A 16,151-nucleotide genomic window follows, 5' to 3' on the forward strand; every position below is an offset into this window, starting at 1 on the left:
GCTTCCTTTTGAAGTGCTCAGGTCTTACAAAGTAACAACACACTGATCAGCCCTCTTAGTCTGTGAAAGTGGGTGCTGGTAATGGAAATTGCTTTAGTGACTGAAAAGGCTGAAGGAGGGCTTTTATTAGCAGTTCCTCCTTTTAGGGAAGAGATAGGGTACCACACTTCTAATCTGTGGGCATGTGTTTTCACATGGTTAGGGGTGTATTTCTGCCAGCCCACTTGTGGCTGCAGTGGCTTGCTGGGCTGGTAAAGCTATCCCAAAGCATGTGCTGTTTCTGTAGCTGCCCTTCAAGAGCAAAGGCTTTGGTGAAGGTGCGAAGCAGGGGCAGGAACACGAGGGACTGAGCTGCAGGGGTGGCTGAGGTTAGCCCAGGGCCTGGGCCGAGCAAGCTGCTGGCTGTTCACACCATCTCAGCGTGGGAACATTGGCGGGGCTGCACCAGCATCACAGGTTGTGGTCCAGCAAGTGTGAGGAGCTCACAGGCTTCAACTGCTGCCAGCAGGAGCCCCCTTCACGTTGTGTGGCTGTGGTACAGGGTGTGTGATGGTGAGAAGCACAACCTGTCACATGGATGTTGCTCTCCCAGGGTTACTTGATCATCTGGCTTTGGGGCAGCTCATGGGAGGGCAGGTCTGCAGCCTGACTTCTTCATTTCAGTTTTCTAGGTCAGATTTTTTTTCTGTTTTGGGTATGTTCCACATATCTGGGAGTTATCTCAAGTGTTGCATTTGCTGCTACTTAGCTGGTCAAATTATGTCTTCAAAGGAGATCACAGCAGGCCCAAAAGCCAGACTTTTACCTGTGGTCTGTTATTATTTCATTTCATTGCATTGCATCTTATCTTTTGTTGTTGCTGTTGCTATCAATTTCAGACCAGAGAAACTCTTAAGACTGTCTGTTTTAACCTCTTATCAAGGACCAGAATCCCCTGTGGTTCTGCATCCAGTGGGGTACTGGTATGCTGAAGTTTCAACAGCTCCTGGCATGCTGGGGCTTCACTCCTCCTTTTGGAGCCTTTCAGCTGTAATTTTTAATTAGATGCTGCTTACATGTGCTGTGAGAAGATCCTGAGTGTAGCTAGATCCTCTTTGCTGAGCGCTGTCAGACTGCAGTACAATAGGAGCACAACTGCTTAGTTGGTGCATGGGATTTGATTGATCTTTAATCTTGGAGTCTGGAGGGGAGAGAAATTGTTTTGCAACTCTCATAAATCTCCTGCTATTACTTTCAGAATAATTTTGTTTCTGTTTTGTAAGACTGCTGTGGGCAGAAGGCTGTGCTGTGCTGGGGGCAGAGAAATCCTGTTTGCAGTGATGGAGAGAGATCAAGGTGTGCCACAGAGTTTGGGCCAGTTTTTGTCTGTGCCCTGTGTCAAAGGTGGATGATGCTTTTGTTGCATCCCTTGGTCTCAGCCCAGCTGCTTGTGTCCTGACAAGCCTTTGCTTTTAAGGCTAAACAAGGATTTGCTGTGTATCCCACCAGAGACCATGTGTGTCAGAAGAAGGGAGGAAGGATCCTCTTTGTGAGTGTGAAAGCAGGAGTCTGAAATATTGTGTACAGAGACTGGCAGGAAAGTGATAAGCACTGAATAATGATTTTGGAAACCTAAGTAAGTAAGGATTTTTCCATAAAATCTGAATTTTTAGTATCACATAAACCAATTTGGGTGACTGTGTATTATAGATATTATGTATTTTTGAAAGAACTATTTTTTTACAAAGATGCCCATCTTTCCAGTGAACTGAAATTTAGGCAAAAATGATATCTGATATTGCTGGAGTTGAAATTTATTTGGGTAATGTCTTCAATATTAATGGAGACACAGGACTGTTCAAACACAGCTTCCTAAAACCAGTGTAATAAGCAGCACAAACAAGCATGAAAATTGAGTCAAAGCTAAATATTTACTTTAAATTTTCCCTGTGAGACTGATTTTTATGGGGTTATTTTTTAGTGGAAAATATAGTGCTGATAAAATCAACATTTTGGAAGGATTTTCTCAAGCAGTTTTAGCTTCCCTGTTTTGTGTTCCATATGTTAGCACTGGAGAGGAATCAAAGGATTGACAGGACACATCGTGTGTTACCCCTGAAAAAGGAGGGAGCCTGGGCACATCATCCTTTCTTGCAGCACTGGGAAATATTTTCCTACTCTGCAGTGTGCACAGCGGGGTATATTAAATTCTGGGCACTTCTCTGATGAAACCCAGTGCTGCCAACGTGGATTTGCTTCTTTTTCTGCCAGACTAAGGAAAGGTGCTTGTACATGAACAGAAAGGGTTTGGATGATGATGTTTATTCATTCCCCAGAGAGCTCTATTTTCAGAATTCCTGTTCTGCACAGGTTATTGATACCCATGAGGTGTGAGGCTCCTCTTTGCCAACATTAAACTTGCAGTTTGTGGGGGTTGTTGGGAAGTGCTTTGTTCTTTTTTTGTTTGGTTTTGAAATGAGATTTCTGTGTGACAGCCTGACTCAAACTTTAGGTATCCTTCACTGTGATTTTAGCTGGTGAATAAAAAACTACAAAAGCAAGAACTTATTAAAAATGTATCTGAAAATGAAAAATCTACTCACCAAAAAATAAATACTTTCTTTCAAGGACAGATTGACTGACACTGGGATTGAATCTCTGATCCCTGAAATTATGTTTTGTATCTCTATCTCAATCTAATTTAGATTAGATGACAAGAAGTCCTTAGGTAACAGCACTAACAATTTTCTATTTCCTATGCTTTAAGGCCAAAAGGTGATTTATGTAAGAAACCAGCATTTACCTCAGCGCTGATGGTATTTTGAGAGGCTGAAACAATTTCAGTTGGATAAAATATAATAGGGAGGAAATAACCATATAATTCTCGAAATATATATGCATTGATCTTTTCAGAGAATTGTGTGCATTCAGTGTTAGTCCTGCTTTATTTATCTGACAAATTGGAGCACTATTACCCATATTTTATTTTTTTTAAATCTCTATTTCCTCTAGCAAGGTTGAGATTGTGCAGCACTTCTAGGAAAAAGAGGGAATCAAATCTGCTGGTTTTTATGGAGACCTGAATGCTGAACAATTTGGCCATGGATGCTTGAATTTTTGTTTTTTGTTGTTAATTAAGGGTATGCATGAGAATATATATAGGTTCAAATATTATCAAATGTTCACAAGATTAGTCATGCAAAATTCTGAGAAGGATTTTCGCCTCAAAAACCCCTCAATCTTCTAACATTTTCTTTACTTTTTCAGGTGGATTTGGAGCCAGAAGGCAAAGTATTTGTTGTCATAACTCTTACAGGAAGCTTCACAGAAGGTAAGGGAATTATTTTGGCTTGTTTCCATTAAGAGCTGAACTCTGGTGTATATTCCTGCCATCAGTTGCCACACAGTACATAAGGGAATGGCATTATTTAGCACATGCTGTGGTGTGCTGGAGATTCCTTGAGCAGTGGGGGAAATCTGGAGGGGGCTGTTGGTCACAGCTCGTGCTGTGTGTGCCCTCTGCTCTGATCCCAGACCTGGGGAGCTGGTTCCTGCTTGGTCTGGTTTATTTATCTGGGTTTGTCCTTCAAGCAGATTGTTTTTGTCACTCATACTTTTCACCTGGGTGCCTCTTGAAGGGCAAGCTAAGGAGGAAGGGCATGTTTAAAATAGAACATATTTAAAACATCTGGATGATTTTTATTCCATAATGGTTCCCATCTACTTCATGAGCATTTCTGTTTCCTGGGTTCACTTTGCACAGGAAACTCAGAAGATTTTAGTATGGCAACTGCCCTGAAAAGTATCTGGGCAGTTTTTTTTCCCTGTAACTATATTTTATAGCATGATGTTTTTAATTTCCCTGTTGTTTATTGTGATACCAGTTATGAGCATGGATGTGAGCTGTGCTGCAGCAGCCCAGGAAACCTGGGATGGGGCACAGAAAAAGCTTATTTTCTTCAACCTGTGGTTCTTGTTTTATCTGCAGCCTCAAACTGCATTTATTGGGAGGTGTTTTCTGTACAAAAGCCAGGAATTGAGGCAGGATCTGCTGTTACCTGCAGCATGGAGGGGGAGGTGGATTTTTAATGTTCTCTGGTTGTGCCCCAGGAACTGATTGCCTGGCACAAAGGCTGTGCTGGGGCTGCTTCAGGAGTTCTGGGGAGCTCTGCTCTCCTGCCTTGCAGCTCCCGTGAGTCCCACCTTGTCCTAGTGCCCAGGCCTGTCACTGCCCTTGCCTTTGTGCTCCAAATGCAGGTTTGAATATGAGCTTGTCCTTTACTTGGATGCTTTTGGGGAGTGTGTGCACCTGGGGCTGCCCTTACTGCTGTGGCTGATGGGCAGGGTGTAACTCCACTTGCAGAAGGAGGGAGATAAAAACAGAAAGCCTGGCTTACGATTCCTAAAGAAATACAGAGCCTTGGAGTGGTGGAAAAGATGAGGAGTATGACATTCTGGCACTGCAGCCAGGCAGAGAGAATCAGAATTGCCTTTTCCAGTGAAGTTCACTTACCAGGTAAAGCTGGGCAGGTCACACAGCATCACTACAACTTCCAGCTCTTTATCTGTTGAGTAGGAATCCATGTTTTTCTCTGCCTAGGTGTCCACTTTGTGCTCTGACAACTGCTCTTGTATTTATCCGTGTGTAAAATGTTAACAGAGCATTTACCCTTTTTCGTGCCTACAACTCTGCTTTGACGGGGAGACATGAAAATTTCAAATCAATTTGCAAGAAACTTTCTATTTGTAACCAGAGAACAGGGTGACCCCAAAAGTGTGCTAGGGAGGTCTGGGGGACTTTTATGCAGGCCATGGTTCTTAGTGGGTGAAAAGGACACTAGAAATTGGCTATAATTGCCCATTGCAAAACTGAGGAGGGAAAGAGGGAGGAAACTAGAGGGCTTTTACTAACCTGCTGCATCCCAGTTTGCATCCACTTGCAAGAGTGTCGTGATTGGCCATTTAAAGCAGGTTTGAGCAGGCATGGTGGGCTTGAGCATAAATCCAGAGTGGGCTTCAAATGTGTTCTGGTGGCTGAGCTGTGAAGGCGTTTTGCTAACAAGGTCTCAGAGATAGAGATGGAGAACTCAGATGTTTGTACTGCTTTCCAAGGGAAATAGGAAATGTTGGAAATAATATACTTCTTTTTTTTCTGTTGTTATTGAGGATGTATAGACTTACAGAACAGAAAGATCAAAGATGGCCCTTGGCTTTTTTGTTGACTTGTTATTCCCCTGTATGGTCACATTTAGAGTTTCCAAGAATAGACATAATGCAGGGCAAGCCTGGTTGCAGATACTGACTTTTCCCATCTTTATGGATAAAGAAGGTATCCATAAAGAAGGTGCATCCCTCTGATAAGCAGGGAGATCTCCTTTATACCATCATGTTTCATTCTTTTTTCGTGTTTCTTTTGCTGGAAATGTGAAGGCTCAGACAGACTCTTCAAGCCACCCACATGGGGTATTTTTTGCAGCTCTTGCCTCATTGTTTTCAGTAGACAGCAGGATAACGTGATGGGGTCAGTCTGAACTGTGGGAAATAGTTTGAGAGAGCTCCACTGAGCAAAGGTGGGGGGATCAGTGCCTGCTGCTGGTCCTCACATGTCATTCATCTCATAGAGGTTTTATGCCAAGCTGGTTGTTTTGTTTATGGAAACAGTCAAATTCACGGGGTCTGGGACACCATTGTCTAAATCTAATAAAGCAAAAGTCCAAAAAGTGAGTAAAGGAAAGGAGGAGAGAGGGGAGATAAAAAAAACTAGCAAAACAAAAAGAAGACTGGGATGTTAGGTCCACCTGAGACTGATTTTGTTGTCTTAGAAAACTTACCCAAAATAGAGAGTCCTGGTGTTGGCCTCTTGCACTTCCTTTATGTTCAGGAATGGTGGGGTTTTTTTGTTTGATCAAAAGTTCTTCTGACCAAAATCTGAATTTGTTTCTGCTCACCTACAGCAGGGCTCTGAGGGGAGAAGGGTATCAGCTGTGAGGGGTGCAGTGTGTCTGACAGAAGCATTCATGTAGTGTCAGGATGAAGGCAGTACAGAAAACATACAGCTGGGAAGAGGTTAGTTCTCTGTAGGTTCCTGTATGGCGCTTCTGTCCATCAGTGTTATCACCCTGCTGTGTTGAGGCAGGGAAATCTGCCTGTTTCACATGTTAAAAATACATGTAGGTTTTCAACAAAAGAAAGGAAAGGAGCAATAGGAAGCGAGGGAGATGGAGGGAAATTAGCTCTGCCTATCTTTATTTTCTCTGCTGGATGTATTTGTTGCTGTGCTAAGCTGTATCTGATTATATTAACCCCCCTCATTCAGCTGACATTTCCTGTGTAAAGCAACCAGTGCAAAATTAAAACGAAAATCTCCTTGCCTTGGGAGGAGATTACCTCTCTCAGAAAGCACAGAATATTCTGTGTTGAAAGGGACCCACAAGGATCACCAAGGTCCAACTCCTGAGCTCTCCAAGTGTGCTCCATCTCTGCTGGCTGTTCTGGGTCCTGGTGGCCCTGGCACCTGTCTGGGGTTTAGGGAAGCACAATCTTCCCCAGCCATCTCCCTCACTGACCCAAGAGCTATTTCAGTCCAGGCTGTTTCATAGAGAAGGTGAGGACTGACTTCTGCCTGCCAGACTTCAGGCATTGCTTAGGGATTGATTTCCCTCTCCTCCCCAAATGAGTTTATTTACTCTTTTCTGGGTTTTCTTTATTTCACCCTGCCTGATAATACAATTTTTTTTCAGGTCATCAAAAATGATTCTTTTTAAAATTTCCTTATTCTTTTTACCCTGGATATAAATATGACTTTTTTTCCCCCAAGGGTGTCTTTAGCATATCCTAACTCTCTCTGTCTCTGTTTGTGTCTCCTTGCCCCTGCTCTCTTAAGAATATGAATGTGCCTTCTCTGAGAGGTCTGTTTTTGCTGTGGATGTGCCCCATCCCTGGATGTGAGGCACTTTGGGAGTGGGGTGCAGTGTGTGTGGGACCATGCCAAGCTGCATATCATGGATCAATTCAGCTCTGCCCAGCCCTGGGGTTGCAGGAGCTGTGGTTTAGCTGAGCCCATAGTGTCCTGCTTCCCTCCCTCATAGAATCACAGAATCAGTTGGGTTGGAAGAGACCTCCGAGATCATCAAGTCCAACCCTTAATCCAACCCCACTTTGATCACCAGATCATGGCACTCAGTGCCACATCCAGTCTCACCTTAAAAACCTCCAGGGTTGGAGAATCCACCCCCTCTTTGGGCAGGCCATTCCAATGTCTGACCGCTCTCTCTGTAAAGAACTTCTTCCTGATATCCAGCCTAAACCTCCCCTGGCAGAGCTTAAGTCCATGCCCTCTCATCCTGCTGTTGGTTGCCTGAGAGAAGAGACCAATCCCCTACCTGGCTACAACATTTTTTCAGGTGGTTGTAGAGAGTGATGAGGTCTCCCCTGAGCCTCTTCTCCTGGCTGAACACCCCCAGCTCCCTCAGCCTCTCCCCATAGGACTTGTGCTCCAGTCCCTTCACCAGCCTCGTTGCTTTTCTCTGGACCTGCTCCAGCACCCCTCCATGTGTGAGCCGGGATCTCTGAGATAATCAACCAGATCTCAACTCTTGTAGGCCTCCTTTAAACAAATCTGCTTTATCGCTCTCTAAAACATGTAGTGCTATGTAGAGTATAGAGTTCCCTAATGTTTTTCCTCTTCTCCTAACCATGATCATAGCTATTTCCAGGGGGACGGCTTCCAAGTAGGGACATCTTCCTCATCACTTCTGGAAGCACCTGGCAGCATCCTGGCAGGAAGACAGACTGATTGAGGGCTTTTGTAGCTTTCCAGCACCTCTGTGTCATCAAGGTCCCCCTGGCTCTGGCTGAAGGTTGTGTCTCTCTGAGAAGACTCTGGGGCTTGCATTGCTTATAGGAAGTGTCTGATGCTACCTGAAGGGAAGTTCTGGCCAGGTGGGGGTTGGTCTCTTCTCCCAGGCACTCAGAAATAGGACAAGGGGGCACGATGGGCTCAAGCTCTGCCAGGGGAAATTTCACTTGGACATCAGAAACAAATTCTTTGCAGAGAGAGTGCTCAGGCATTGGAATGGCCTGCCCAGAGAGGGGGTGGATTCCCCATCCCTGGAGGTTTTTAAGGTGAGATTGGCCGTGGCACTGAGTGCCATGATCTGGTAAAGGGACTGGAGTTGGCCCAAGGGTTGGACTTGATGATCTCGGAGGTCTTTTCCAACCCAATCGATTCTATGATTCTGTGATATATTGGGGTGTCCCAAGGGGTGTTGCACAGCTGGTGACAAGAATTCAGACCCTCTCCCCCCTGCTTGTCGATTTTTGCCACTAACTACTGGTTTCAGCTGTGAAAAGGCAAACCAGAAATTACATTCTTCTTGGTCAGGAGGTGATTGATTTGAAATAAAAAGCCTTGGCAGTGAGTGCAGGTAAACTACTGCTGGTTTTGGTGCTTCTGGATATCTGTGAGAAGTTAGAAGAGATCATAGAATCATAGAATCGATTGGGTTGGAAAAGACTTTGGAGATCATCGAGTCCAACCCTTGGTCCAACTCCAGTCCCTTTACCAGATCATGGCACTGAGTGCCACGGCCAAGCTCAGTTTAAAAACCTCCAGGGATGGGGAATCCACCCCCTCTCTGGGCAGCCCATTCCAATGCCTGAGCACTCTCTCTGCAAAGAATTTTTTTCTGCTCTCCGACTTCAATTTCCCCTGGCAGAGCTTGAGCCCATCGTGCCCCCCTTGTCCTATTGCTGAGTGCCTGGGAGAAGAGACCAACCCCCACCTGGCCAGAACTTCCCTTCAGGTAGTTCTAGATACTCCAGAGCAGGTAATGGTGAGTGGGTCAGGGTGTTTGGCTGCAGCAAGGTCAGGCTGGACACTGAGAGGCCCCAGGTATGTGCCTGAAGGATGGGACAAACCTCTCTCCTTGCACCACTGGAGTCCCAGAGCAAGCCAAATCCCCCTGCACCTTTGCCTGCAAGGCCTGTTGCTGTGCCCTCAGTTTGCCACCTCTCTTGCTACTTGTTCTACTTAATTTTGAGCAGAGCTAATTAAATTAATACAAATTAAGTGTTTGACTGAATTAATGAATGAATAAAGCCCTGTAGAAAATAAAGTGCTTCTATTTTAGGGCTTTGAACTCTTACAATTTGCCTTTTTTTTTAACTTTTTTCTTACATTGTGACTCAAAGTGATAATTCTGGCTTGAAGCACACTTTTAATTTCATTGTTGTTAGATTAGTAATGGTTGTTTCTTTTCTTTCAGTGTCAGGAAAGACAAAGACAAATTTGAGTTCTGGACAAGAAATAGAACAATGAGAATATTGAAAAGCCAAATGACTTGGTAGAGCAGATATATGCATTACTAAATATTTGATTTTGAGAGAGTTTGCAGCAGGGGAAAGGGACCTTAAAGATATCTAAAGATGTCTAGTTCCAGCCTCCCCAGGGGGGAAGCTTCAACCTGCTTACCTACAGGTAAACCTGCCTCTAGACCAGGGGATGCTTCTTTATTTTGCAACTGGCACATCATGTGTTTGGGATAATTTCTTCTCAAACACAAAGGCTCTTTGTCTTTTGCTGTCAATTTTCTTAGAATACATTTTTCTACCCTGAGTGGTTTTTATCTTAAATAACATTTCCTCAAACGGGTATCAGTAAATATCTGCAACCTTAAAGTCTCAAGTGTTGTGTTAACAAGATCTTTGCTCCTCAACCCCATAAAACTTCTATTGCCAGATATGTTATCAGGCTCTTGCACAAGAGAGAAAAAAAGATTTTACCAGTCCTCTGTTAACTGCAGTAATTACTGTTTTCAGCTTGATTTTTATAGTTAAGGGAATAATTATTAAGAACTAGGAATCAGGAATGAAAAATGTCCTGTTCTCATCCCCTGGCTGGTTGGGTCTGCGAGACCTAGTAAAACAAAACAGAATTTTAAAACATGGAGTAGACACTATCTAGAGAACTTCCTGATCTGAACAGGCAATATCAATACACAATAGTATGTAGAAAGGTTTGCTATTTGTGAGAACATGGAAGTCTTTAATGCCTAGCCTAGACATATGTGGCAAAATGTACATGTCTATACCCTTGTATTTTTTTCCAATGTCTGCACTTTCTTTGAATGCTTTACGTTTCTCCCATATGTTTGTGCCACAGGCAAGGGATTTCCAGATGCACTCCATGATGGTTCAACTTTGCATTTCCACATGGAAATAGGTCAGAACAAAGTCCATGTCTTCATGGGGGAGAAAATATACCCTAACAATACCCTGGAGAAGATGGAGCATTTGCAGGGACCAGGAATGTAATCCTCAGTGCTTTGCATCTCTGCGTGGCAGGCAGGTGAACTTCAGTGGATCCCCAGCTTTGATGGAAGATTGGTCAGGTTAAAAGTAAAAGGTTTCCAGGGGCTGATCTTGAAGTCCTGAGCAGGTATTGCTCTCTTGGAGGCCACACTCTGCAAACCTGCACCTCAACAGAGGTGTATCAGCCAAGCCAGTGGGAGCAAGAGCAGCTCTGTCTTTGTCCTGAAGCCTCTGTGAGCTTTTTTTATTTTTCAAAGAAAAGCCTTCAAAATGTATTTCACATGTACATATTGCTGAGAGAACCCAAGTATTTTTGCATCCTGGCACTCTGATATCTCACATATGCCTCTCTATTAAAAAAAAAAAAAAAGGCATGCCAAGTTTGGTAAATTCTGAATTTTCACAGGAAAAAAAGATTTCAACAGGAAAGCAAGCAAGGAAAACTGTTTATTCCAGATAGCTGGAAGATCTAGCCCTTGGAAATGAAGTGGTTTGCTTGATGTTTATGGAGGGGCTCTAATGCAGAGCCAGGAGGTGAGCAGCACCCCAGCCTGCTCCATATCCACAAGTCCACTTTTATTTCTTGGAAAACAATCCATTTGAGCCACACAGCTATTGCTTTATGTCTAATGCTGAGAGGTTTTGGCAGTGATTCATGACTTGCCAAGATCTGCCAACTGCTGAGATATCCAGGTGCTGTAAAAATGCAACAAACAGCGATATCAGGGTTAACTTCACTTCCTCAGTGGGCTGTGTTTTGTCTGGTCTGTGAAACCTAGAGATAAATATGCAAGCTTGCAATCTGCCCGGTGATTTCAGTGTTCCTGGCTGTAATGAGGAACAGAGATTTTTTGCTTTAATTAAATGTGATTCCTGGAAGAGATGACCGTGGTTCGCAGAGGAGCTTAAATCTATCTCCTTGGCCTTGGAGGGCAGGGCTGTGCTGGAGCCAGTGTTTGTGCTGTAGTGGAGCAGGATGGTGAATGTGGGGTGGAAGGAGACAAACATGAAGCTGTGGGAGGTCAGTGCTGTGATGCTGTGGCCAGGGATGATGGCAGCAGCCCTGATTACTGCACCCTGTGCTGGGGGTGTGCTGTTTCATGGCCATCTTTCTGGACCCATTGTGGTCAGGGGCACCTGGATGATGCTGTGGACTGGGATAAGGGGGTTGCCCCATATACAGGCACGCCCCATGGCTATGCCTGAATTTCTCCAGACCACAATTTGTGGGTTACCTGACTGATGAAATAGGTAAATGGTTATCCAAAAAACCCAGTAGTTGACTTAGTAGTTGATTCTGTAAATCTGTACCAGAAGCTGGAGAAAAAAATACCAACAAACCCACACTGTTTTATTATATATATAAATATATATATATAACCTAACCTTTACCATCTATCAAATTCGGCTGTATCCTTTTTCATATCCAAGTCTGTCAAGTCTGTCTGCTAGAGGAGACTCCTAATTTAGGTGGCACCACCACAGTGAAGGGTTTTCCTTGTGTCTGGGTGTCTGGCAGCCCTGTCTCGCCAGCATCCATAAGTCCCTATCACCTGGAGATAACAAGATGCTGTTGTGCCACAGTGTTCAATTACCTCAGTTTACCTGGAAGCTATTCAGGCATTGTCAGTGCTTGTGTGGAGACCCAAGGTTCCCTCTGGCTCTGCAGATACGAGGAGGACCAGCAGCATCAGTGTGCTGCATGTTGGGTGTGTTGTGGCAGTTGATTCCTGCCCTCACTGGAAGGGGGAAAGATCTCTCAAACACCCAAGAGAACAGGGTCTTCAGCTCAGGTGATCTGGAATGGGGCTGTAGGAAGCAGAGTTCATCTTCTAGTGGTGCTTTTGGAGGTGAATATTTGCACTTGAAATTTATACACCCCTATTCTAGGTTGTTCCTGAGTATGCCCAGCATAAAATGATGAGTTTCCTGCTCTTCAGTGCCAGTTGTTTTTGTTTCCTGGAGTGCTTCAGCAGCAATGATTCTGTTGTTTTTCAGAATGAGATGCAGAATTAAAGTACAGCTTTGAGCAAAGAGATCCTGATGTTGTTTTGCCAGAATGACCTCTGGCTTGGCAGAGGCAAGAGTGGGAGGGATGAAAGCTTCTGTCATTCCTGTCTGCCTTCTGCTGTCTTGGGGGAAAATCTGCTCATTTGTGATCTGGGAAAAACTGCATGACATCAGCATGGCTTGGAGTGCTGTGGACACCACCTGCACTGAGCAAGTTCCCACCTCACTGACTGCTCCCTGGCAATGCCAACACTGCTGCTACATGGGAATGAGGCACTTTCATAATTGAGGGTAAATCTGTCTGTCTGACAAGGATTCTCTTGGGTTTCCCTTGGGCTGCTGTGAGTGGGGCCAGTTCTGCACTGGCTGGCTGGATTGGGAAGCTGAGCAAAGCTGGAGCAGGGCTGTGGGTTGGTTTCAGGACAGATCTATGATAGAATCAGTTGGTTTGGAAAAGACCTCTGAGATCATCAAGTCCAACCCTTGGTCCAACTCCAGTCTCTTTACCAGACCATGGCACTCAGTGCCACGTCCAATCTCAGTTTAAAAACCTCCAGGGATGGGGAATCCACCCCCTCTCTGGGCAGGCCATTCCAATGCCTGATTACTTTCTCTATAAAGAATTTGTTTCTGATGTCCAAGTTAAATCTTCCCTGGCAGAGCTTGAGCCCGTGCCCCCTTGTCCTATTGCTGACTGCCTGGGTTAATCTTTTTGATTGAGCTCAGTACTCGGCCAGGGTGCTGTGATGAGGAAGGAGGGGGAATCTCAGTGGTGGTGCAGAGGGGAGAGGAAGGCTGAGAGGGTACCCTGCTCTCCATGGCTTATCTGCTGGGACACAGGGCATGGACAGTGAATGGTGGAAACACTGAGAAAAATTGCTTGGAGGAGAAATAGATTCATAAGGGTCTGGAAGAAGGACAGAGAAAAGGAATATTAGAAGAGAGAAAAGGAAGTAGGAGACTTACCTGGGGAGTGGTGGTGGGTGGGTATGGGCAGGAGCTGTAAAGGAAGAAACAGCTTTAAGAAGCTCAAAAGGTTAACGAAGATGGGAGAAGGAGAATCTAGACAGATGGATTATAGAGGAGCTGCAGGGGGCAAGGACAGGCTGCATATCTGTGACCATCAAAGCCTGTTCCTTGCTAGAATCTGGAACAGTTTCTAATCCCAGAATCTCAGCTCTTTTCTGCCGTCTAGCTGTCAGACTTGTTGAGCAAGTGCGTCTGTCTGTCACTAGCGCTGAATCTGCACAGCAGTGCACAGTCCTTTCCTGAGAAGTGTGTGTTTCTTGTTAGTGCTCTCCTCTCACCCTGGAGCTGTGTGCTCAAGACTACAGCCATGCTGGGGAGCCAGGACTGTGGAGGGGGAAGGCTGATCCTGTTCCAGCACATCAGCTTACTTACTATCATAGTTTTCTTTGTTTATAAAATGTAGGAAATTGCCTTAAAGCAAGAAACCTTTTAATTTGAAGGCTGTCACTAGAAAGTAAAACTTTCTCAGAAGTCAGGGAGTGCTGAATTTTTGTGTCTAAAATTTGTTCTTTCTGTATGTTGGGGATTTCAATTGCAGGTCAGCAAGGGCAAAGGCAGGAAGATCTTTCTTCTCCAGCTTGCCCAGCTCAGAGCTGGTGGTGAGGAATCTGGGGGCTCATTCTAGTCCTCCACACATTTCTGACTGCTTTGTCTCTGGTTCTGTATTTCACTTGTGAATGTGAGTAAGAGTGGGAAAAACAAGTCCTCCAGGGAAAGACTACAGTGTTGCTTCTCAAAGGGCTTATGACAAATTGCACATGAGGACTACTGCACAGCTTGTCCATAGAGGCACCGTGTGTCCCATGTGTTGGGACAGGCCTGGCTGGAAAATGGCTGTGTGGAAGGGAGTGCTGGAAGGCAGGCATCATGTTGTTTGGGGGAGAAAAGCTTAAATCTGAGTAAGGGCTGTTGTGACCAACAACCGACAGGCTGGCTTTTATCTCCTCTCATTTGAGCCTAAACAAATTCCTTTCCTGTGTGTTCCTCCATTGCTGTGGGACTGAGAAAAAAAGATGAAAAGAGGTGCAGGTTTTGGGTGTCTCTCACAAGCTGTTGGAGAAAGTGACTTTCTTCCTGTTTACCCACCTCTCCTTCTTTGTTAATTGAGAGGAGTGAGATGGGAGAGCCTGTGGAGAGGCAGGGTATGTACTTAACTGCTGCTGCTATTACACCTGGTGGAAAGGGCCATCCATTTGTGAGAATGAAATTGGTTGGTGGCACTGGTGGCCATTACAGAGCTGGTGAAACTGGTGGTGTCCTTCCCTCTCTTACATATTTAGGGCTATGGAGCCAGAGAAAGGTCTGGAGCCCAAGTCTGATAAAGAGTGTCTGAGGGAGCTGGAGATGTTTAGTCTGGAGTAAAGGAGGCTCAGGGAGGATTTTATCACTCCCTACAATTCCATGAAAGGAGTGTAGCAAAGACAGGGTCAGTCTCTTCTCTGAGGCAACCAGTGACAGGACAAGAGCAAATGGCCTCAGGCTGTGTCAGGGGAGGTTCAAGTTGAACATCAGGAAGAATTTCATCACTTCAAGGATGGTTAAGGATTGGAAGGGGCTGCCCAGGGAGGTGGTGGAACTGCTATCCTTGTAAGTGTTCAAGAAATGACTGGACGTGGCACTTAGTGCCGTGGTTTAGTTGATGTGCTGGTGTTCGGTCAAAGGTTGGACTTCATGATCTTGAAGGTCTTTTCCAGCCTTAATGATTCTGTGATCCTGGGCCAAGGCAAACAGCACCCTCTCCATGTGGCACCCAGCATTTTTAAAGATGTATTTGTTTGGATTAAGGACATCTGCTTTTGAAATCTCAGAAACATATCTGAGAAGTGGAGAATTATGTATTGCAGGGTGAAAACCCTGCTGGAGAGGAGATGGGGAAGGGGGTAGATCAGGTCAGTGTTAGCTGCTGGGACAGCTGTGTTTCCTGAAAGCACACCTCCTGGCCTGCAGCCCTTGGGAAATCCCTCTGGGAAATGATAATAGTCTGCTGGCACTAGGAGGGGTGCAGTGTGTGTCACAGCAGTCAAGGTCTGTGCCATCTGCAGGAGTGTTTTAGGACGGACTGTGCAATGGAGTGAAGTGCGATCGCCAGCCTGAGCACTCAAGCACCCAGTATTTCCTTGCTGCATTGCCAAGGTGGGAACTGTGTTGATCAGAAGAGGTGCTGCTTTTTGGCAGGTCTATTCCTGGTAGCAATAAGCTTGGAATACAAGAGGCTGAATTTATTTCTTTTGACAGATGCTTTGCTGCGGCAGCGTCTTACTCAGCCCATGGTGTGTGGGAATCTGCGTGGGAGAGCGACATGGTAAACAACCTGCTTTTTAAGGCTGTTGCAATTACAGAACTCATTAGCAAGCTGCCACATGGAAATCTCAAAAGCGCTCAGGATCAGCTGTGCAATCAGAGCTGAGTATGCAGCCTGACCACTTGGGCTGGGTCTGTGCAGCTGTGGGGTGACCAGTCGACCAGGAGAATCCAGGTGTTTCAGGGTGGTAATTCAGGTGTTGGTCATCCTCCTTGCTGAGCCCAAGGCCAAGTGCACCTCCAGAACCTGTGGAAGAGACATCACATGACAGCAGTCAGAGGCCCTGACAGGGGAAAAAAGGGAGTGTTTAACTTGTTCTACTTAATTAGCTCTTCCAGTTAATTTGTTCCTGACTAGATTCCAGTTGTGCTTTGGGTTACAGTTTGCTTTCTCATGAACAGGTACAGTGCCCCTGGTGAGGAAGGCTTGAGGTTTCATCCTAGGGGTGGCTGTGTCGAGGAACATGGTCACTATTTGTGAAAATGCTGTGAAACTTTGGGTCCCTTTGGACATAAGCTGC

General features: G+C 45.2%; 1 protein-coding gene across 1 annotated transcript in view; it reads left to right on the forward strand.

The window, feature by feature from the left end:
- Positions 1–16,151, forward strand: part of PRKCH (protein kinase C eta) — a 123,403-nt gene that overhangs the window by 24,738 nt on the left and 82,514 nt on the right. Inside the window, exon 2 of the mRNA XM_071557325.1 lies at positions 3,247–3,310. Within this exon, the coding sequence (XP_071413426.1) occupies positions 3,247–3,310 (64 nt within the window). The remainder of the gene's footprint in view (positions 1–3,246; positions 3,311–16,151) is intronic.

Source organism: Pithys albifrons, chromosome 6, assembly GCF_047495875.1.
Source record: "Pithys albifrons albifrons isolate INPA30051 chromosome 6, PitAlb_v1, whole genome shotgun sequence".
Classification (NCBI taxonomy): domain Eukaryota; kingdom Metazoa; phylum Chordata; class Aves; order Passeriformes; family Thamnophilidae; genus Pithys; species Pithys albifrons.